The sequence below is a fragment of the Sus scrofa genome, chromosome 1 (genome assembly GCF_054392235.1).
Source record: "Sus scrofa isolate SSC_HxYL_T2T_F1_AM1 chromosome 1, Sscrofa_HxYL_maternal_Yorkshire_Landrace_v2.0, whole genome shotgun sequence".
Taxonomy (NCBI): domain Eukaryota; kingdom Metazoa; phylum Chordata; class Mammalia; order Artiodactyla; family Suidae; genus Sus; species Sus scrofa.
In genome coordinates this window covers 75,867,904-75,893,038 of record NC_139383.1, presented here as the reverse complement: position 1 = coordinate 75,893,038, position 25,135 = coordinate 75,867,904, and the positions used below count along the sequence as shown (strand labels likewise).

Genomic DNA, 25,135 nt, shown 5'->3' with positions numbered 1-25,135 from the left:
TTCCCAAAAGGCTTTTTATAGATAAGCTACAGGAAATAATTAATATTCTTTCTTTTTTGCAACACTTCCTTAGAGCAGAATACCTGAACATATTAGTCTTCTTAAATGAATACTGAAAATAAAATGAATAACAAAACTGCAGAATAATCATCCGAAGTTCAAAGAAAATGCCTTTAAGAAAACCTAAACAAGATGAATAATTTTTAAATTGTATTTTAAGAAATAAGTAAAACTCTGCTAGGAAAAATAAATTATTTAAAGATATTCTGCTTCAAACATAGCCTTTAAGTTGCACTGCTGGAGTTCTCATTGTGGCTTAACGGGTTATGAACCCAACTAGTATCCATGAAGATGCAGGTTTGATCCCTGGATTCACTTAGTGGTTCAGGACCTGGCATTGCCATGAGCGGCATAGGTTGTAGACACAGCTCAGATCCTGTGTTGCTGTGGTGTAGGCTGGCTGCTGCAGCTCCAATTGGACCCCTAGCATGAGCACTTCTGTGTGCCAAAGGTTCAGCCCTAAAAAAAAACAAAAAAAAATGTGGCACTGTTTTTTTTTGTTGTTGTTGTTGCTGTTGTTTTTAGGGCCACACAGGCATCGTATTGAAGTTCCCAGGCTAGGGGTCAAATTGGAGCTGCAGCTGAGGCCTACACCACAGCCACAGCCACACTGGATCCAAGCTCCATCTGTGACCTACACCTCAGCTTGTGGCAATGCCAGACCCTTGACCTACTGAGTGAGGCCAGGGATCAAACCCATATTCTCATGGATGCTATGTCAGGTTCTTAACCTGCTGAGCCACAACAGGAACTCCAAGGTGGCACTTTTTCAACACTGCAAAAATTGAGAACACACTGCCACTATCAAATGGCATCTTATCATCTCATTGGTCACATGAGGTACAGACACACAAAGCAATTAAATAAAAAATAAGATTCTCTAGATTAATGGCCAAATCGAAGTATGTAGACCATTGCAATTCAGAGCAGGAAAGATTAATGCTGGGAACTACAGATGCAGAAAATGTCAGAGGAGTTAGAACTTGAACTGAACCTTAAAGGATGAGTAAGATTTTAAAAGATTTACAACAGAAGAGATAGGCAACAGAAGTATATACTATATTATGTACATAAATAAAACAGAAGATGAGCACTTGGTTATATTGTTTTAATGCTAAATATATAGAAAGAGATGGGTATTTTTCAATTATTAAGTATATATATGTTTAGAAAGGTCTGATATAGACTTTCAGATTGAAGAGAACAAAACTACAGGTTAAAAGATGGGGAGTTTTCTTGTGTAATGGCATAGGGATCCAGTATTGCCACTGCAGTGGTTTGGGTCCAATCCCTGGCTCAGTAACTTCCACATGTCCTGGGCAAGGCCAAAAAAAAAAAAAAAAAAAAAAAGATGGGTTAGCACAGACTTTAGTGGAAAGCTAACCACAATACCGAATCCCTCATTCCCTAGGGAGAGGTAGAGTCTGGATGGCAGTAACAGTTATAGTGAGGCAGAAATAGGGCAATTATAATAAAAATTAGTCAACTAGCCTGAGACATCCAATGACCAGGACTTGATACACTGGGGGAGCAGCTAGAAAGGGAGGGAGAAGTTCAAGGTTCTCAGTCTGGCCTTGGCCAAGTCTTCCCTGAGACCCTTCCCACCACTGAGAGGAGAGGGGGGGGGGTCACCAGTCTAATAAAACCAATCTCAGAAGAATGGTTGGTAAACTATAGATGTTTGTTAGCAGAAAAGGGAGCCACCTTCTTGAGGACTTGAGGAAAAACAGCTCCCACGAAAGGAAATAGCAAGTGCAAAGACCTGAAAGAGGATAAAACTTGGCCAGTTAGAGGAACAAGATTAACCAAGAAAATGCTCATAAAACACCTAACACAGTAAAGAGTGTTCAACACGAAGAAGGCACTCAATGTGTGTTACTTCCTTTTCTCTCCCTTACTTTTTAAGATGTTCAGGAAGTCTATGCCATTGTATTTGAGAAAAAGACCAAAAAAAAAAAAAAAAAGATGAAGAAAGAGGTAGCCCAGACTAATAAAAGCATGTGCAGGATCAGAATGGAACCAGAGTGGGAAAGTGCACAAATCTATTAGTACTCAGTCTTCCCCCTCAGGAGAGAAGATGCAAATAATCCGCCATGAGTAGAGTGCTGTAGCAGAGGTCTAAACAGGATGCAAGGACAACACAGGAAAGGCGTTTAACTCATTTGGGGAGGGACAAAACAAGTTCTCCAGAGAGGCTTGTGCTGTCCTGACGCCGAGTTTAGCCTTGAAGAACCTCTAGACAGGACCCAATGTACTGAACCAGTGGCAAGTGACACCCAGCCCCTCCACCTGCCTCCACCAGAACACTTGTGCTTGTATCTGAATTTAGCCCTTTCTTCTGAGGGCCTTCTTTAGATTTGTTTGGGGCATGTCTACCCCCTTTGCCTAATTATACGCAGCTCAGGAGACTGGGGCTAACACTCTAACCTCTGTGGTTTTAAATTCTAGTCTAGTAGCACAACCTGGTTCCATAGGCACTGGGTAAATGCTAGGTCAAAGAACAACCACTCACCACAGACTAGTTATTTAACCTGCTGGGTGACTTCCTACAATGTTGACCCTATCCCATCTTTCTCGGTTAAGTACACAGAGAGGCAGCCCTTTGAAATCAACTAGTCAGTAAGGAAGTACATCACAGCTTTAAAAATTCCTGAGGGAAATTCCTAGCATTTCAGTAGCTCCTAGGAAATCGAAAGATGAACCGCAGGAGGACAATGATTTGACGGTTTGTAATACAAAGACAGATATAATCCTTGGGATGCAAGAATCCTGCAAGTGTTCTGCGCAGAGAAGAGCGACCTCTAGTGGAACCAGTTACGTGGGCAAGAAAACCACAGCTCTCCGCTGTGCACAGAATCACTCTCCTGCACTGCCCTCTGGTGGGCAGTTCATCAAACAGTTTCTCCAGTTTTTAAGATGTAACTTCCAGAAAGGCCTCATTTCTGCTTGGTTTTATTTCCTTCTTGTTAAATAAATCAATTCTATATCTACGTATATCCTTAGGCTTTATTGTGTCTTAATATTATGTTTTGAAATGAGTTGGAAGCATTTCTGGACTTACAAATTGCACTGAAATATCTTTTCCTTAAATTCTTCTCTACTGATTTTTTCTAATTTTTTATTTTGAAAAAATCTTAAACCTACAGTAAAAGAAATGTATATATGTGTGACTGGGTCACTTTGCTGTACAGTAGAAAACTGACAGAACACTATAAACCAGCTATAATGGAAAAAATAAAAATCATTAAAAATAAATAAAACCTACAGTAAAATGAACAGAATAGTACAATGAAAACCCATATTTCACTTACTGAGATTCACCAACTGTTAACACTTTGCTACATTTGTTTTCTCCCTCCTTCCTTCCCAATAAACTTTTTTTCTCCTGAACCATGTGAAAACTAGTTGCAAGTATCATAACACATCATCCCTAAAAACTACAACTTGATAACTGGTTTAAAAAAAAAATGGAATCCAATCAAGGATTGGATTTGGTTATTATGTCTTTTTGAGTATTTTTAATCTAGAACAATCCTCCTGTCTCTGCTTTCAAAGTCTTTGTCTTTCAGGGCATTTTTAAAGAGTCCACATTTTTAACACCAATTTTCCTATTGACCATCATTCATCTGAATGTTTACCAGTGAGTGTCTCACATGAGCCAGGCACTGGGCTAGATACCTAAAGGCAAAGGTAAACTGAAGATATATTTGGGGCCCATAACTTGCTGATGGATTCTATTGGGAGAAAAAAAAAGGAGTAACTGATCCAGTTACTTTTGCTTGAGCAACTAGCATGATGGTGGTGCCACTTACTGATGCAGAGTTGTCTAGAGAAGAAACGGGGTTGAAGCAAAACCACGAGTTCTGTTTACAACATTCCCTGAGTGCTCAAGTAGGATCTGAGTCTGGAGCTTAGAGCAGAGATCTCAGAGCGTGTCATCAGCACATAAATGACATTTAAAGTGAAATCAGGAGTTCCGTCGTGGCGCAGTGGTTAAGGAATCTGACTAGGAACCATGAGGTTTCGGGTTCCGTCCCTGCCCTTGCTCAGTGGTGTAGGTTGCAGACGCAGCTTGGATCATGCGTTTCTGTGGCTCTGGCGTAGGCCAGTGGCTACAGCTCCGATTCGACCCCTAGCTTGGGAACCTCCATATGCCACGGGAGCGGCCCAAAGAAATAGCAAAAAGAAAATATAAATAAATAAATAAATAAATAAAATAAAGTGAAATCAAGGGACAGGATTAACCTACTAGGGAGAGTGAAGATAAAGAAAGAGCCCCCCCTCCAAAAAAAAAAAAATGAGCCTGAGGCACTCTAAGTAAAATTATTTACAGGCTGAATATGGAGAAGGAACCTGCTGGGAAGACTGAGAAGGGCCAATGATTAGGAAAAACCTCAGGACAGCTGGAGCCTTCAAAGCAAAGGGAGGAGATGACCTGGAAAAGAAGGGAGCAGTCACAGCCACTTCGACTGCTGCTGAGAGGCTGAGAAAGATGAGGACTCAAAAGGGCCCCAGGGTCTGATGACAGGAGCCTGTGAGTGGTCTTTCCAGGGCTGTCTCAGTGATGAAGTGGGGGGAAAACTCACAGCAGAGCTGGGTGAAGAGCAAATGGGTCATCTGGGAAAAGACATAGGAGTGAACATCTCTGTTCCTGTCAAACGCCTTACTAAAACCAAGGCAAAGTTTTTTATGTTCCTTTTTTTTTTTTTTTTTTCAGACATAAGCGCCAGGGGCAAGAGAAAGAACGAAGTAGATGGAAAAAAAAAAAAAAAAATCACTTGAAACTGCAAAGCATGGCCAAGAAAGCAGTGAGAAGTCAAGAAGCAATCCAATTTACACTACAAAACCTCCAAAGACATGGAAATTTGTGGCACCTCTTATCTCTGGAGGTAGGAGTGTAAAATTTCAGAAAACTAAAGATAAAAAAGGAGCCAGCACAAGCTTCTAAAGGGGGGGGGAAGGCTTCAAGAATAGCATTGCTATCAAAATTTATACTTTGAAAAGCTGAGGGTTTCCAAATGAGACAGGTTGGGGGAATGCACTGAGGGTCTGAGATGGATTGTGACGATGGTTGTACAACTATAAATGTAATAAAATTCATTGGGAAATAAATACAAAATTTCTACAGACAAAAAAAAAAAAAAAAAAAAAAAGTGGCATTAACACTGGAATTCTCCTGAGCAACCCCAAAGATGGAAGACAGGGACATGATGCCTTCAAATTTTTAAGGGAAAATTAATTTCAATCTTTAATTCAACATTAAACCTGTCAGTCAAACCCAAGGATAGAATAAGGACATTTTCAAACATGCATGGGCTCAAAAAAATTCCTGTCCATGAAAACCCTTTCTCATGAAGTAACTGAAGGAGATGCTCCACCAAAACAAGGGCCTAAGTCAACAAAGAGAAAGACACAGGATCTGGAAAAATGAGAGGCTACAGGAGCAACTGTCCAGATCTGGGCCACTGCTTCGAGAAAATGAAGCCAATACGAATACCGAACATGTGAGCATGTGCTGAGACCTAATATCTGGAAAGTTGGGTTAAATTCATTCTAAGTTCTTAATAACAACTAGGGATTATAGAAAGAAGAAAAGGTCATCTCAAGTACTGGTCATCTGAAGTTCAAATGGAGACGGTGAAAAGAGAGGTAAATAGAACGCCCAAAAGCAACAGGGAAGGAAAGTGGACAGTAATTGGAATGTACTGGACCTCCATAAATCAGGAAGCCATCAGGTAGACTGCATGAATGCACATGTATAGGATGCTGGGATGAATCAACACTGCTGGGAGAACAGCTAGCTCGTTCTCTGTGTTAGCAGATATGTTGGGAGGTAGGGGTTGGCAAGAATTGGGGTGGGTAATTAGGATACACAAAAAAAGCTACATTGAAATGCCCATGGATGTTCCCTTGTGGTGCAGTGGGTTAAGGATCCAGCATTGTCACTGAAGCAGCTTGGGTCACTGTTGTGGCGCGGGTTCAAACCCTGGCCCAGGAACTTCCACATGCCACAGGCGTGGCCAAAAAATTAAATTAACATGTCCATAAAGATAGAAGATGATCTAAGCTGGCTCTCCTGAAAGTATCAAGAAAAAGCTTAAAATTTTAATATGTAACTTTAACAATGGTGGCTTGATTTAAGGATGAATGTGTTTGTAAAATAATATACACGAACTCCAAGTAGAATACAATAGGTAATCCATTTAACAGGAAATTCAGTATCTACTAACATTATCATCTCCTTTTATAATGACAGGCTAATTAATCACTCACTTTTCAGCTGAGAAGAAAAAATCAGCTTTCATGAAAGCAGAGAAATTTTAGCTTGACAGCTTCAATTAATGATAAACTTCACTTGAACTTTCAGAATAATGCTATCATTTTTAAAGATCATCATCAAGTGACTTCTCACAATCTTTAATAGTCTTGCAGGCCTGCCACCTGACTGATTCCAGCAATCCCACAACAAGTAACACAGACCAGAGAGGGAAAGGAGGCTCCCACAGTCACAGGGACATCTCCAAGTTCACTCTTCACAGCTTCAGGGCTTTACTGATGGGGAAGCATCAAAGCCCCTCGAGAAACAAGTGGAAACTTTGTCACCTCCAACCACATCTTCTAAATTGGTTATCGTCACTGTAATTCTTTCTCCCACTTTCTATCATCTGGTTCTCAGCTCCAACCCCTTAGTGAACCACATCTTATGTTGTCCTCTCTTAATCCCTAATTCCCAAACCCAAGGCCAATATCAAGGCTAATTAAATAAGCTGCATTCCTCATGAAGTGGTTCTTATTTTGCTCTATTTTGTTGTGACAGGGTGGGGAGAAGGGAAACGCTTCTTTAAATCCTTTGAGGACAAGGCAGGAATTAAACAAACACAAACATACACACATACACCCCAACAATTTTGAGCTAGCAATTTCTTACAATTGTACCCCCACAGATCACACATGCTGACACAAAAGTCTGCCACAGTTCTGTCCAGCTACCAATTTTTTTTTCAGCTACCAATTTGAATATCAACCACTATACGTTCAGGTCTTTGTTGTGAAATGGTCAGTTATTGCAAATGGTAAGACTCCTAGAACTCATGTATTACTAAGCAAGGGCTATAAATTGGAAATCCTCTAGGGTAAACTGCAGTTTCTTCCAGGATAACCTTAGGCTTCTAAATCTCCTGTAGGCAACTCCTGATTGCATGGGGTATATATGAGCATCAGGGCTGGATCTGGCCTTACTTTCTCTGTGGACTTGGGTCACATGAGCCAAAGGACAACACGAAGGTGCTGGTTGCCAGGGAGAACAGGTCAACCTTTGGAGGGAGCAGAACCTTCCCAAGGCCAGTATGCTATCTACCAACCCATCTCCCTTTCTTCTCCAAATGGTTCTCAAAATCCAGCTCTAAACACAGGTAACAATGACAACATGAACTTTACCTCAGGAGCAATTCTACAGAACCTTTCTAAATGAAGGCTCAGGACGAGAGACACCCTGTCTTGCTCGCTGCCTCTTTTGTTCCTTAATGCATCCTCTAATTCCTCCACAGCCAATCAATACATTCTCACCAGCCAAAACAGCAATGCCTGTTTCTTTCATACACTTGCCAACAATGACTTTGGTCAATCTTTCCAATCTTTGCCACTCTGACAAGTGAAAAATGGGGATCTATTTTCACACTACTGCTTTAATTATTAGTAAGTTGAATATACTTTCACATGCATACTTCTCTTTCGGCAAATTAACCATTCATGTTGTCATCTTTTTTTTTGTTTATGGCCATACCCACAGCATATGGAATTTCCCAGGCCAGGGATCAAATATGAGCCACAGCTGTGGGAACACTGGATCTTTTAACCCTCTGTGGCAGGTGGTGGATCAAAGCCACACCTCTGCAGCAACCCAAGCTGCTGCAGTAGGATTCTTAACCCACTGGGCCACAGCAGGAACTCCATGACTTTGTATTTTTTGGTCAGGTTTTATTTTTCATTATTTTTATAAAATTTTGGGGAGTTTCCATTGGGCTCTATCTCCAGGATAGACCACGTACTAGGCCACAAAACAAGTCTCAACAAATTTAATAGGACAAAAATTATACCAAGCAAATTTCCTGATCACAACAGTATGAAACTAGAAATCAGGAAGGATCAAGATGGTGGAGGAGTGAGACGTGGCACTCACCTTCTCCCACAAACACATCAAAAAAAACCATCTACATGTAGAACTATTTGCATAGAACATCTACTGAATGCTGGCAGAAGACCTTATACCTCCAAAAAGGGCAAGAATCCCTCCACATAAGCAGGTAGAACAAAAGAAAAAAAAAAGAGAGAGAGAGAAGGAATCAGGACGAGACTAGCACTCCTGAGAGGGAGCTGTTGAAGAGGAAAGGAACCCACACCCTCAAAAGCCACCTAACCAACAGGGAGATCAGCCAAGATGAAGGGAACTCAATGTCACAGAGAAAAGTGCAGCAGCTGGACTGAGGAGGGCAAAGCAGAGTGAGAGCTGCAAAGACCATCTGTACCACCATTCCTGAACCCAAACACCACAGCCTGATAGGCTCGGGCAGGGGCTGGAGAGGTGCCACCTACACATGCTGCCATCAACAAGGTGCCTCTTGTGAGGGCTGCAGTTGGCTGGCCACCTCTTGTGGAGGCTAAGGGCAGCAGGGGGCTAAGCACAATGCAGTGCTTCTTGCCTGGTCTACAGGTGGCAGGGGCAAACCAGAGCAGTCATCTCAGACACCAGAAGTGGGCATGGCTTTCCACCACTAGGGGGTCTGAACAGGTACCACCTGTGGCCCCAGTCACCTCAGAGGCTGGCAAAGAAGAGGGCACTGAAACCAAGATCCACACATTGTTGCTCTCACTCCCCTGGGAGTGCACCTGCCCTGCTGCTGCCACTACCAAATGCTCCAGGCACCAGCTACACCTGCCTGATCACTGTCACCTCCTAGGGATCTACAACTAGGAGCAGCCTGCACCACCTTCCCGTGGGTCCTTGCCACTGTCAAGGGCCCAGCAACGAGGCACTTGCTACTAGCCTTGCTCATTGCCTCCATATCCCTGGAAGCATGCACAGCGCCCTAAAAAGAAATAGTAAGCCATCAAAAAATACCCAGGAGTGCTCGTACATATAAATAGCCCTCCAAGACTACAGTAGTTGTTTTCCCTAAACTCACAAAATAAGAGAAATATAAGCAAAAACAGGAAGCTCAGGAACTATTCCCAGTTAAAACAACAGGAGAATTCACCTGAATGAGCAGACAATGAAACAGACCTCTGCAGTCTAACAGACACTAAGTTCAAAAGGGAGATAGTGAAGATATTGAAGGAATTAAGAGTGAATATGAAGAAATTAAGAAGATATGAACAGTAACATAGATTACTTTAGAAAGGAACTAGAAAGCATAAGGAGGAGCCAAGAAAAATTAGATAATTCATTTGCAAAGATGCAAGCTGAGTTAAAGGCACTGAAGAGCAGAATGAATAATGAAGAGGAACAAATTAGTGACTTGGAAGATAGAATATCATGCCCCCCAAAATTAAATACCTAGGAATAAACCTGACTAAGGAGTTGAAAGACTTATATGCTGAGAACTATAAAATATTAATCAAGGAAATTAAAGAGGATTCAAAGAAATGGAAAGATAGCCCATGCTCATGGATTGGAAGAATTAATATTGTTAAAATAGCCATACTACCCAAAGCATTCTACAGATTCAATGCAATCTCTACCAGATTTCCCATGATATTTTTCACAGAACTAAAACAATCCAAAATTTATATGGAACCATAAAAGACCAGAATTGCCAAAGCAATCCCGAGGAACAAAAACCAAGCAGGAGAAACACCTCTCCCAGACTTCAGGCAATATTATAGAGCCACAGTAATCAAAACACTGTGGTACTGGTGCCAAAACAGACATATAGACCAATGGAACCGAATAGAGAACCCATAAATAAACCCACATACCTATGGTCAATTAATCTTTGACAAAGGAACCAAGAATATAAAATGGGAAAAACAGAGTCTTTTCAGCAAGTGGTACTGGGAAAACAGAACAGCCACATGTAAATCAATGAAACTGGAACAGGCCCTCACACCATGCACAAAAATAAACTCAAAATGCCTTAAAGACTTAAACATAAGACAAGACACCATCAAACTCCTAGAAGAGAACATAGGCAAAACATTCTGACATCAACCATACAAATGTTTTCTTAGGTCAGTCTCCCAAGGCAGTAGAAATAGAGACAAAAATAAACCAATGGGACCTAATCAAACTGACAGGCTTCTGCACAGCACAGGAAACCATTAAAAAAAAAAAAAAAAAACCCTACAGCATGGGAGAAAATAGTTTCAAATGATGCAACTGATAAGGGCTTAAGGTCTAAAATATATAAACCACTTATACAACTCAACAGCCAAAAAAAACAACAACCCAATTAAAAAAAGGGGGGGGGGGGGCAGAAATATGGATGGCCAAAAGGCAAATGAAAAATGTTCAACATCACTAATTATTATGGAAATGCAAATTTAAAAAAATACAATGGAGGTACCACCTCACATCAATCATAATGGCCATCATTAACAAGCCAACAAGTAAGAATAGCCAAGAAATGGAAACAACCTAAAAGTCCATCAACAGATGAATGGATTAAGAAGATATGATACACACACACACACACACACACACACACACACACAAAGGAATACTAATCAGCCATAAAAAGAACAAAATAATGCTATCTGCAGCAACATGGATTGAACTAGACATCTCATACTAAGTGACGTCAGAGAGAGAAAGACAAATACCATACGATATCACTTATATCTGAAGTGATATCAGCACAAATGAACCTATCTACAGAAAAGAAAGAAACTCATGGACTTGAGAGAACAGGCTTGTGGTTGCCAAGGGGTAGGGAAGGGAGTGGGATGGACTGGGAGTTTGGGATTAGCAGATGCCAACTATTGCATTTGGAGTGGATAAGCAATGAGATTCCGCTATATAGAACAGTGAGCTGTATCTAGTCACTTGTGATGGAACATGATGGAGGATAATATGAGGAAAAGAATGTGTATGTATATATGTGTGTGTGCGCGTATGTATGTGTGTATATATGTATATGAATATATGTGTTGTGTATGTGTATATATATGTGTGTATATATACTTATGTGTATATGTATTTCTATATATGTGTGCATGTATATATGTATGACTGTGTCACTTTGCTGTATAGCAGAAATTTACAGAACTTTGTGAATCAACTATAGTAGAAAAAATATCTTAAAAAAAAAGAGAAACTAGAAATCAATTACAGGAAGAAAATAGGAAAAATACAAACACATGGAGACTAAACAACCTGCTACTAAAAAGCCAATGAGTAATGAAGAAATCAAAGAGGAAATCAGAAAATACCTTGGGGACAAAAAAAGTAAAAACACCTTTCCAAGATCTATGGGACACTGCAAAAGCAGTTCAAGAGAAAAGTGTATAGTAATAAGGCTTACCTCAAAAACAAGAAAAATCTCAAATAAACAACCTAACCTATCATCTAAAGGAATAATGAAAAGAAGAACAAAACCCAAAGTTAGGTTAAGGAAGGAACTAAAAAAGATCATAGACAAAATAGAGAAAAAAAAAATAATAGAAAAGATCAGTGAAACCAAAAGCATTGTTAAGATAAACAGAAGTGATAAAGCTTTAGCCAGGCTCATCAAGGGAAAAAAAAAAAAGAATTCAAATAAGCAAATTAGACATGAAAGAGGAGAAATAACAATTGATATCCTGGAGATACAAAAAAAAAAAAAAAAAAAACAGAATACTCCTACAAAAATTTATATGCTAACAAATTGAATAACCTTGAAGAAATGGACATTCTAGAAACATACACTTTTCCAAGAGTGAATCAAGAATCAAAAGGCAATCTGAGGAGTTCCTGTCATGGCTCAGTGGTTAACAAACCTGACTACCAACCATGAGGACAAAGGTTCAATCCCTGGCCTAAATAGGTTAAGGATCCGGCATTGCCGTGAGCTGTGGTGTGGGTTGCAGACGTGGCTCAGATCCCTGCATTGCTGTAGCTATGGCATAGGTCAATGGCTACAGCTCCAATTGGAGCCCTAGCCTGGGAACCTCTATATGCCAAATGTGTGGCCCTAAAAAGCAAAAGAAAAAGAAAAAAAAAAAAAGAATCAATAGGCAATCTGAAGAGACAGATCAGTACAGTGAAAATGAAATTGTAGTAAAAGTAAAACCTCCAAGAAAGAGTCCAGGACTGGATGGCTTTACAAGGAAATTTTACCAAACATAAAGAGCTAATCCTTATCTTTCTCAAATGATTCCAAAAAATGCAAGAGGACAGAACACTCCCAAATTCATTCTATGATTACAAAATCAGACAACACTACAAAAAAAGAAAATTACAGACCAATATCTCTGATGAATATAGATGCAAAAAAAATCTTCGACAAAATATTAGCAAAATGAATTCAACAAAACATAAAAAGGATCAGATATCATGATCAAGTGAAATTTATTCCAGGGATGCAAGGATGGTTCAATATCTGCAAGACAATCAATATGACATATCACATTAACCAAACAAGGAATAAAAATCACATGATCATCTCAATAGATGCAAAAAAAAAAGCATGTGACAAAATTCAACACCCATTCATGGTAAAAAACACTTATCAAAGTTGATATAGATGGAACGTATCTCAACATAACAAATGTGATTTATGACAAACACACAGCTAACATCATACTCAACGGTGAAAAACTGAAAGCTTTACTTTTAAAATCAGGAACTAGACACGGATGCCTACTTTGTCATTTCTATTTAACATGGTATTGGAAGTCCTAGCCGTAGCATTCAGACAAGAAAAAGAAATAAACGGGATCCAAACTGCAAGGGAGGAAGTAAAACTGTCACTATTTGCAGATAACATCATACTATATATAGAAAATCCTAAAGTCACCACCAAAAAGCTGTTAGAAATAATAAATTCAGTAAAGTTGCAGGATACAGGATTAATACATAGCAATTTGTTACTTTTCAATGCACTAATAATGATTAGAAAGAGAAATCAAAAATATAACCTGTTTAAAATCAAATCAAAAAGAATAAAATAACTAGGATTAAATAAATTTAACCAAGGAGATTAAAGACCTATACCCTGAAAACTATGAACATTGATGAAGGAAATAGAAGATGACATAAAGAAATGGAAAGATATTTGTTTTCATGGATTTGAAGAATATTGTTAAAATGACCATACTACCAAAAGCAATCTGCAGATTTAATGCAATCCCTATCAAAATACCCTGGACATTTTTCACAGAACTAGAACAAAAAGAAATCTAAAATGTATATGGAACCACAAAAGACCCTGAATTGCCAAAGCAATCATAAGAAAAAAGAACAAAGCTGGCAGTATTATTCACCCTGACCTCAAACTATACTACAAAGTTACAACAATAAAACACACATATCAACAGAACAGAATAGAGAACCCAGAAATAAACCCACACACTTATAATTAACTGATCTATGACAAGGGAGGCAAGAATATACAATAGAGAAGACTGTCTCTTCAATAATGGGTGTTGGTACTATTGGATAGCTACATAAAGAATGAAATTAGAACATTTTTTCACACTATATACACGAACTCAAAATTGATTACTGACCTAAATGTAAGACAGGAAACCATAAAACTCTTAGAAGAAAACATAGGAAGAACATTATTTGACATAAATCCCCAATATTTTGTGGGATGTGTATCCTAAGGCAAGGGAAACAAAAGCAAAAATAAACAAATGGACCTAATTAAACTCAAAAGCTTTTGCAAAGCAAACCATCAACAAAATGAAAAGACAACCTACTGAATAGGAGAAAGTATTTGCTAATGATATGACTGATAAGGGGTTAATACCCAAAATTATACAAACAACTCATACAACTCTGTCAAAACAACAAATAACCCAATTAGAAAATGGCAAAAGACCTCAATAGACATTTTCCCAAAGAAAACATACAGATGGCCAACAGGTACATGATATGATGCTCAACAATGTCAGTCATGAGAGAAATGCAAATCAAAACCACAACGAGATATCAGCTCCCACATGTCAGAATGGCTATAATCAAATTGTCTACAAATCACAAATACCGGTAATAATGTGGAGAAAAGGAAACCCAAGTACATTGCTGATAGGAATGTAAATTGGTGCAGCTACCAGCTGCATGGAAAACTCTATGGAGGTTCTTCAAAATCTTAAGATAGAATTATCATATAACACAGCAATTTCACTACTCAGTATATATCCTAAGAAAATGAAAACACTCATTTGAAAAGATACATATATCCCAATGTTCACAGCAATATTATTTACAATAGCAATATTATTTACAATAGATATGGAAGCAACCTAAGTGTCCCTCAACAAATGAATGGATAAAGAAGATGTGTGGGGGGGGTGTGATGTGTAATGGAATATTACTCAGTCATTGTAAAAGAATGAAATTTTGCCATTTACAACAACATGGATGTACCTGAAGGGTATTATCTTTAGTGGAATAAGGCAAGAAAAGATAAACACTGGATGTTATCACTTATGTGCGGAATCTAAAAAAATGAAACAAATTAATATAACAAAACAGAAACAAACTTGCAAATATAGAGAACAAACTAGTAGCTACCAATGGGGAGAAGAAAGTAGAAAGGGACAAGATAGTGACAGGTAATTAAGAGATAAAAACTAATATGTATAAAATAAATAAGCCACAAGGATATATTGTATGGTACAGGCAATATAGTCAATATTTTATAATAACTATAAGTGGAGTATAATCTATAAAAATACAGAATTATGTTGTATACCTGAATCTAATACAATTTCATAAATCAACTATACTTTAATAAATTAAAGAAACAATACCAATCTTACACAACCACTTTCAGAAAACAGAAGGAACACTTCAACTCATTTCATGTGGCCAAAGTTACCATGATATCAAAATCAGAAAAAGACTTTTGTTTTGTTTTTTCTAGGGCCGCCCTTGTGGCATATGGAGGTTCCCTGGTTAGGGATCTAATTAGAGCTGTAGCTGCAGGCCTACACCACAGCCATGGCCTCGGCCACGCTGGATCCAAGCCGCATCTACCATCTATACCACAGCTCACGGCAACACTGGATTCTTAAACCACTGAGCAAGGCCAGGAATCAAACCCCCAACCTCATCGTTCATAGTCAGATTTGTTAATCACTGAGCCATGACAGGAACTCCAGAAAAAAAAAATCTTAAGATGATAGATTAGGATCACAACCTTAAAGGTAAGAAATCCTTAACAAAATATTAGCAAATAGAATCAAGCAATATATAAAAATGACTAAGTAAAACATACCCCCAAAAAACTCAAAAACTTTAACATTTGAAAATGTATTAGTGTAATTAACCATACTAAGCAAGGAAAGATATGCCATATACAGATGGAGAAAAATTTTTTAAAAAATTCAACATCCACAAGTTTTCTTGTGGCACAGCAGGTTAAGGATCCAGCATTGTCACTGCAGCAGCTTGGGTCACTACTGTGGCGCAGGTTTGGGTTTGATCCCTGGCCCAGGAACTTCCACATGCCACAAGCATGGCCAAATTAAAAAAAAAAAAAAAAAAAAAAAAAAAGTCAGTATCTACTCATGATTTAAAAAAAGAAAAAAAGACTCTCGGCAAACTAGGAATAGAAAGAAATCTTCCTCAACCTGATAAGAGGCATCTATGAAAACTTACGGCTAACCTCATACTGACTGGTGAAAGACTACATAATTTCCAAGATCAGGCACAAAACAAGACCATGTCTGCTCTCACCACTTCAACTCACTTTTGTACTATTAAGTCCTACCTGGTGTTATAAGAAAAAAATAAATAAAAAGCATCCAGCCTGGGAAGGAAGAAGGGTTCCTTTTTCTAAATGAAATGAATATTCATGTATAAAATACTAAGGAAATCACCAAAAAAAAAAAAAAAAGCTATTAGAACTAATAAGCAAGTGTGGTGAAAAAAACACTATTCTGACTTCCTGCCTAGGAATTTTACAGTGTTATAACCCTCCTCATATGAAGAAGGTGGACATTTAAATAAACACCTGAGCTTATGGCTTATGAGTCCTGCTATAAATTCCTTCTTTGCTTTTCCTGGGGCACCTTTTAAAATAGTCACTTAGAGCTAAGCCCTCAAAAAGTTAGTGACCTCCACTCCAACCCCCTCAAACATACGAGGTGCTTGCTACCACACTCTAGATCTCCTGTTTGCTTATGATCTAGGACAGAGGATGACCTTCCCCTGGCTCACTGTGCCCTCCATGCACTTCTGATATTTGTAAGTAATAAATTTTGTGACTTTACTTCCTTTGTGCAGGTGTATTGTCTTCAATCAAAACAAACCCATGGGTTTCACTTCCCCAAAGTGAGAGCTCAGATACTGAGGGAACTACTCACCAACCCCCTGTGGGTAGCTTGTGCCCCCTCATTCAGCAAGTCATAATCTGCATATTCTTAATTCAATAACCAGCTCTAGCTTCTCAATACGGTGAGTTTAGCAACGTGTCAGGATATAAGGTCAACATATAAAAATCAACTCCATCCCTATATACTAGCAATAATCATTAAAATTCTATTTCAAATAGTATAAAAACACATAAAATACTTAAGATTTTTAGGAGATATTAAAATTTCTACACTGAAAACTACAACATATTGCTGAGACCTAATAAGTGGGGAAATATACCATGGATTGAAAGATTCAAAATTATTAAGATTCAGTTCTCCCTAAATTGATCTATAAATTCAATGAAACCCAAATCACAATCCCATCAAGGTTTTTCTTACAAATTGGTAAGATCACTGTAAAAATCATCTAGATATATACAAGATCTCGAATAGCCAAAACAACTTTGGAAAATTTATACTTCCTGATTTCAACACTTCTTATAAAACTATAATAATCAAGATAAGGTAGAAATGACATAAAGAAAAACAAATGATCAATCGAACAATATAGAGAGTTTAGGAATCAACTCATTTATTCAACTAATTTTTCACAAGAGTACCAAAGAAATTCGATTTAAAAAGAGAATAGTCTTTTTCAACAAATGAGGCTGAACAACTGATGTATGGGAAAAAAACGAACCTCAATCCCTGTGGTTGCTAGCTTCCAAGGACCCTTAAAGATTCTTATTTTCTAGTATTTGTGACGTGTATTGTCCCCAAGATGAAGTGGGGCTGGCCTACATGAATTGCAGAAATGATGGAGTGTGACTTCTGAGGCTATGTCACAAAAGACATTGCAGCTTCATCCATGTTTCTCTTGGAATACTCTTTCTGGACTAATCCAGCTGCCATGTCATAAGGACACTTGAGGAGTCCTTTGAAATGTCCATGAGGTAAGAAGTCTAAGCTTCTTGTCAACAAACCAGCTCAACTTGCCAAGCATGTGAGTGAGCCATACTGGAAGTTAATCCTCCAGCCCAGTCTAGAGGACTGTAGCTCAGCTAACATTCATCATTCATGAGATCCTGAGCCAGAACCACTCCGCTAAGTCACTCCCAGATTCCCAATCTACTAAACCTCTGAAATGTGCAATGTTTTTGTTGATTAAAACCACTAAGTTTGATGGTAATGTGTTATACCACGATAGATAAGTACTATAATCCTTGCATCACAAGCATTCACAAAATTTAATATCAAACACTCCCCTAAACATAAAAGTTAAAAGTATAAATCTTTCAGAGGAATCACAGGATATCTCTGTGCTGAAGGAGTAGGCAAAGATCTCTTGGATAGGACACAGAAAGCAATTAACATGAAAGAAAATCTGACAGATTATACTATATTGCAATTAAAAACTTCTCATCAAAAGAGAACAATGTATACATACATATATCAAATCACATCACACATTTTAAATGTAACTTTGGCAATTATACCTCAATAAAGCTGAAAAAAAGATCCTTAATAAAATATATAGGCAAGCCCCTGGCTGAAAGAAAATATTCACAAAATGTCTGTCACAAAGGACTCAATTCCTGAATATAGAAAGAACTTCTACAAATCAATAATAAGTCAATAGTAACAACCTAATTTTTTAAAGCGGGCAAAATGCCTGCACAGACACTCCACAAAGGGAGATATAAAAATGGCCAATAAGTACATGAAAAGATACTCAACATCATTCATTACTCTTTAGGGGAATGCAAATTAGAAACATAGTGAGATACTATTAGATACCCACTAAAATAAAAAGTCTGACAATACTAAACGCTGCCAATGACATGAAGCAATGGAGATTTTTATACTTTGCTGATGGGAGTATAAAATGACACAACCACCTAACATCAACACTATGACTAGCAATTTCATTCACAGGTATTTATTCAGAAGGAATAAAAACATATGTCCACAAATAAAATTGTTCAAGAAAGTTCTAACTATGCCAGCTATATAACTTAATAACAACCATCTAAATGTGGAAACAGTCTAAATCAATAGGGAAAATGGATAAACAAATTGCAGAATATGTATACAAGGGATGACTACTCAATAAGAAGAGGAAACAAACTACTGATGCAACAATGTGGATGCAACTCAAAGACATTATGCTGAGCAAAAGAAGCTAGACTCAAGGGAGTACGTACTGTCAAATTCCATTCAAACAAACTTCCTCAACAGGATATCTAAGCTAAGGCAAAAAATAGAACATTAGGAGTTCCCATCATGGCTCAGTGGAAACGAATCTGACTAGCATTCATAAGGACTCAGGTTCGATCTCTGGCCTCGTTCACTGTGTTAAGGATCTGGCATTATTGGCAGATGCAGCTGGAATCCCGCATTGCTGTGGCTGTGGTGTAGGGCAGTGGCTGCACCTTCAGCCTAGCCTGGGAACTTCCATATACTGCAGGTGCGGCCCTAAAAAGACAAAAAAATAGTAATAATGAATGAAGGAAAGAAAGAAAAGAAAAGAAAAGAAGAGAAAAGAAAAGAAGAGAAAAGAAAAGAAGAGGAAAGAAGAGGAAAGAAGAGGAAATAGAGTATTAGTTGCCAGGTAGGGAAAGGGGACAGCTGACTAGTTCCACAGGGAACTTTCTGGAGCAATACAGGGGTGTAGTTAACACGTGTATAACTCCATCCAAATTCTGTAACTTAGATCTATGCATTTCAACTTATGTAAATTTTAAAGAAAAATAACCTTATAAAATAATAAGTGGTGGGTCAGAAGTGGAACAAGTTAGTAAAGGACAAAAGAATGTTTGTAATTATGAGCTGGGTAGTGGATAGATGGGAGTTTATTATACTACTTTGTTTACTCGGTATTTGCTTGAAATTTCCATAATAAATCTAAAAACAAAAAAGCAAAGACACAAATCACAAACCTAATGTTCTAATTACCTGGTTCATCTGAAATACAATTCCTCTGTCAAACTGCTATGAGGTTTCTAAGCATTAACTCTTAATTTCTATATGTAATTTGTTGCTGTTCAGTTACAAACTATCTATGGCTGACATCAGTTACCAGACCACATTTTCAATAGCACTATCCTCACCTCTCTTTAACTCATTTTTTTTCTTCACCAAATAATAACAGTAATAGTTAACAACACTAACCTCTTAGCAGTTTTATGAGGATTAAATAAAACATATGTAGAGAGCTTTGATCAGTGCCTGGCATAGAACTCTTCCAAAAGCACTGTTATTATTCTCATTAACACAACCTGCTACCACTGTTTTTGGTTTTTTTTGTTTTTTTTTTTTTATGCTAACACCTGCAGCATATATAAGTTCCTGGGCCAGGGGTCGAATGGGAGCTGCAGCTGCAGGCCTACACCGCAGCCATGCCACATCCAAGCTGCATCTTCCACCTATGCCACAGCTTGTGGCAATGCCGGATCTCTAACCCATTGAGTGAGGCCAGGGATTGAACTCACATCCTCCTGGAGACTATGTTGGGTTCTTAACCTGCTCAGCCACAATGGGAACTCCATGTTTTTACATTCTTAGGATCTATTTAGTTGCCAGAATTTTATGCCTTTTCTGGAGTTATTTATGTCTTTTAAACTTTCAGATTACTCAAAATCTTTCTGCATAAACCTTTATTTATTTATTTACTTTGTCTTTTTTTGTCTTTTGTTGTTGTTGCTATTTCTTGGGCCACTCCAGTGGCATATGGAGGTTCCCAGGCTAGGGGTCGAATCGGAGCTGTAGCCACCGGCCTACGCCAGAGCCACAGCAACCCAGGATCCAAGCCGCATCTGCACCCTACACCACAGCTCACGGCAACGCCGGATCGTTAACCCACTGAGCAAGGGCAGAGACCGAACCCGCAACCTCATGGTTCCTAGTCGGATTCGTTAACCACTGCGCCACGACAGGAACTCCTGCATAAACCTTTAAGTCAAAAATATAAAATAGAAGAACGACATATTTCACCGATAGGAAAACTGAAGTTCAGAGGTTAAGCACAGCTGACATTACTCAAGGTAGTCACCTTGGCCCAACCATTTCTTGAAACAAAACAGGTGCTTCCAGAAACAAGTCAAGACTGCCAGATCCAGAGTTCCTGTCGTAGCGCAGTGGAAAGGAATCTGACTAGGAAATATGAGGTTGCAGGTTCGATTCCTGGCCTTGCTCAGTGGGTTAAGGATCCGGCATTGCCGTGAGCTGTGGTGTAGGTCGCAGACAAGGCGGGATCCCACGTTGCTGTGGCTGTGGTATAGGCCAGCAGCTGTAGCTTTAACTGGACCCCTATCCTGAGGACCTCCATATGCCGTGGATGCAGCCATTAAAACAAAACAAAACAAAAGACTGCCAGATCCCTTCCCAGTCAGAGGATTTGTCCACCCAGAGGCAGGCTTCCAATCAGAGCTGAGTTAGTCAGATTCCTCCTTCTAGCACCTATACTCGATCCTTGGCAGAACTCAGTGTGTTCCTGTTTCTTCCTACATTTCCAGAGGATGGGGAAGTAGAAGCCTTCAATGATTCTATACAACTGCTTCCCTACTTTCCTTCTAATAAACTCACCTTTTACCTCTACGCTGGCCAGAGTTAGTTTCCATTACTTAGATGACTGAGAGGGGTCACAATCAAGTTCTGGAACACACACCTCTTTGTGTTAGACTCTCTCAACTAGCATCCATTGAGGGCCTACTGGCCGTAAGGCACTGTAACCACATCTGTGTCATGAGGACCAGTAACATTTTAGCAGAAGATTGGGCCATTACAAGGTGAGAACAGCAAAAAAAACAGAGGGTGGTTATAGAGAACTGAAAGCAACCCAATTTTACTGCAGAATAAGACACATAAAGGCACATAGTTAATACTCAATAAATGATTGCCAAGTTGATATAAGACCAGACAGACAAGTTGAGGACAAATTCTATATGGCTTTGAATGCCCAACTAAGGGAGGCAGAGTTTACTCTCCTCAGAACAGGAGCCACTGAAAATTTCTGAGCAGAAGAGCCCCATAATATGGACTGTGCTTTAGAAAGAACATTAACATCTCAGCCAGTCCTCATGAATGCTCAGCTTATTAAAGGGCTGAAATTTCTGTGTTTAAGTATAGTATGCATGTTTCTAACTAGGGACATTTATCAGCACTTGTACAGAAAGCAGAAGGTTTTGTTTCAATGTCAAAATGATACTTCTGTATGACTCTCCTCAGAGGACAAGTGAAGATATTTGCAAATTTGGTATTATTAGATAATTTTATCTTCTGGTCTGGATTATCAAATGAAGTTGTCAGCAAAATTAATTTAGGGTCAACAATGTTTCTATGCTAATGCTAATGATGACTAGCAGACAAGCTAGTCTCATGTAATAACTGAGAATCTGCTATGTACCTTCTTGCACTCCTCTAATAGTTCCACTGAATGTGTTTTATAAGACATTCTACAGCATAAGCAATGAGTATTATGAAGGTTTTGAGCACATGCCATCCTGTAACCATTAAGTGTAATTTAAACACAGACCCTAATATCAATGATACCCCAGTTTAGAAAAGCTATACTTTATTTTCTAGCCACAGAGATGACAAAGTACATACTTCAAGCACCATTCATTAAATTTTAGGGAACTAGTAACGTAAACATAAAAACCTATCTGCTTGGGAGTTCCAATTGTGACTCAGTAAGTTAGGGACCCTACAGTTATCTCTGTGAGGATTTGGGTTCCATCCCTAGCCTCACTCAGTGGGTTAAGGATCCTGCACTGCTGCAAGCTGCGGAGTAAGTCGCAGGTGCCGCTGGTATCTAGTGTTGCGGTGGCTGTGGCATAAGCCACAGCTGCAGCTCCTATTCAACCACTGGCCCAGGAACTTCCATATGCCACAGGTGCAGCCATACAAAAGACAAACGAACAAACAAAAACCTGGATCTGCTAATTCTACCAGTAACTATTTACATGGTGATTTGAAGAAATAAAACAGAACAAAATAAAACTGTGTAGGAAAAAAGTAAAATGAAAAGCAAAAGAATTCTATCCAAACAAATCAACAAAGTTTTCTTTCCCTTCAAATAAAGAGAACCAAAAATGTCAGCAATAAAAGCATACATAATTATTATCAATCACTGCGACGCCACGGCATAGGAAAACAGAAAAGTTACCGATTCACAGGTCGAGAATATTTTTCTAACCCCTACTTGTACTATAACTAGTGAACCGGAGAACTCCAAGACTTTCCCAAAGTTGAAAAGAATTCAGTAACTCGTACAGAACTTCATGAACAGTTTTTGAGATATCACAAACACTTGCTGCCAGGGTGTTCCAACCTTGGCTTTTAAGTGGTGCTGCAAAAGCTACAGTGTCCCGGGTGCCATAACAGGGCGAAGCCCCCTCGGGCGCATTCCCCAGGACTCGAATTAGGGAACAGAGGGAAGATGGGGCGGGCTGCTGCTCTGCCCCACCGCCCCACACCTACTCGGCCGCTGTCCTCCCCGCACCCCACTGGGCTGGGTACTCACAGCTCTAGTCTCGTACAGAACCAGCTTTTGGACCAAGCTGATTATGGGGGCGGCGGCCGCGGGCATGGCCGAGCAAACGGGGGCGCGCCCCAACAGGCACTAGGCCACAGCCTTGGTTGCAGCAGCCTCGGAACTGCCCCCAAGAAACCCGGAGAGAAGACGCCTCAGATCCAAGATGCCAAGTTCCGCAGGTAAAAACACTGCATCGGCACGAAATACATAGATGATCAGCTACTAAGGTTCAGGTGTTTCCGGATCCGTAGGCCCCACCTCCAGGCAAACCCCACCCCAGCTACCGCGTGGGCGGGACTGGAGGAAGAACCATAGAGAAGTGGGGTAGAGGTTTCCAGAGCCTGCGTACTGCGAAGGAGGAAGCAAAGAACGCCATCTTTGGTATGGGAACGAGGAAAAGTGGGCGGAGAAAAGGGCACTGCCAGTTTAGTTAAATCTCACCTTTTTCTGGTCCTTCTCTTTGCAAAAGTGGACGATTTGGGACTGGATTACTTCTTTTGAATTGGCTCTCCGACTTGCAGATAGATCCATTCCCAAGTTTGTCTGTTTTTTCTCTGCCTACTTCTGCCCTTTCCTGAAAACCTACTCTGTGACGGTCCTGCACTAAGCATAGGTGTTTTTCCCCTTCTGTCGCTGTGTGTCTCTTTTACCCTTAGAAGAATCAACTAAATCCATGGTATCCAGAGGGTGTGTGGTTCAATTAGTGTTTTATAATCGCTTAAAGTTGGAAATTTCCAAGCTTGCCACTTATTTGTGCAGGAGGCTAACCATCTGTAAATTCTAAAAAAAGACTGTCGAGTGTAGTGTAATACAACGTAGTGTAGTACTGGCTTTGGAGTTCTGCGTTAAAAGAAGTTTTCTTACACGAGATGTGAGTGAACATAAGTAAACAACGCATGTACTCTCTTTGATCATCAGCTTCCATATTTGTGAAAAGGAGTGTATTAAAATTTTGAATACAAAGGTACGAAAGTGAGTATTTAAAGTAAATCAGTAAATTACAGCCCCACCTTCCGAGGCCCCGCCCCCAAGAGGCTCGACACTTTGCACCAAGCTGGGTTCCCTTGGCAACCGCTCAACAGATCCCAGAGTCCCTGGAGAGGACTGCAGCCAGCCGGTGGGGTCTGCTACGAATAGGTATGTAGGAGTCAGAGTCCACCGCTCGGATCCATTTCCGTAGCGAATGAAATCCCACCATCTCCTGCGGGGAGCCCAGACCAGTTCCTTTCCTTGCAAAATTAAACTTCGAGATCTCCGTAAATTCCGCTTTTGAACCTCACTCCTCCTTTCAACGAACATCGTTTTCATTCCACAGGTATTCACTGGGTACCAACTGTGAGATGTAAGATGTACTGGAATGGCAAAAGTGCTAGGTTTCCCAGGAAATGGGTCCCTTGTTAACTGCAGAGCCCACTGCTAGAGGATTTTTTCAACTGCTAAAAATGTAAGGAAATTTAAGAATTTTTGTATTCAATTGTAGTATAAACATAATGTGGCATTGGGGATTATATTGTAAATTCAAAATCAAGAAATTGCAAAATTTTTAAATTAATATTTATTTTAAACTTTCTTTCATAGTTTGGTATGAAATTTTGGGTTTTATTAAGAACTAGAAAGATGGCGAAGTTCCCTTTGTGGCTCAGTGGTTAACGAACCCGACTAGTAACTGGTTGCAGATTCGATCCCTGGCCTGCTCAGTGGGTTAAGGATCTGGCGTTGCTATGGCTGAGGTGTAGGCCAGCCGCTACAGCTCCTATTCTACCCCTAGCCTGGGAACCTCCATATGCTATGGGTGCAGCCCCAAAAAGACAAAAGAAACAAGAACAACAAAAACAAAAACAAAAAACTAGAAAGATGGCCATCTCAGCACTGGCACTTTGCATTGACTTGGATCTTTTACCTGGGAAAAATACTTAGTTCTGTTCCATTACATAATGGAAAGCAACTCTTCTGAACATGAGTTAAATATTTGCACATTTTTATTCAGGATAACTCAAAATATCTGTAGAATTCCAGTTTTCCAATATTTAGTTTTCA

The 25,135-nt window shown here is 39.4% G+C and overlaps 2 protein-coding genes across 6 annotated transcripts in view; one reads left to right on the top strand and one right to left on the bottom strand.

The window, feature by feature from the left end:
* Positions 1 to 23,362, bottom strand: part of FIG4 (FIG4 phosphoinositide 5-phosphatase) — a 144,980-nt gene extending 121,618 nt beyond the window's left edge. For 2 of the 4 annotated variants that reach the window (XR_014818215.1, XM_021068077.2), the window contains exon 1: positions 23,087 to 23,362. Coding sequence is in view for 3 of the 4 variants with exons in the window: in XM_021068077.2 (XP_020923736.1) it covers positions 23,087 to 23,152 (66 nt within the window). In the remaining variant the exon portion in view is untranslated. 4 annotated transcript variants of the gene reach the window in all.
* Positions 23,363 to 24,175: 813 nt separating this feature from the next.
* AK9 (adenylate kinase 9) overlaps positions 24,176 to 25,135 on the top strand; it is a 135,387-nt gene continuing 134,427 nt past the window's right edge. The window contains exons 1-2 of one of the 2 annotated variants that reach the window (XM_021091041.2): positions 24,176 to 24,235; positions 24,414 to 24,542. The gene's annotated coding sequence lies outside the window, so the exon portion shown is untranslated. Of the gene's footprint in view, positions 24,543 to 25,135 lie in introns of both variants that reach the window. The other variant, XM_021091043.2, reaches the window with a different exon arrangement.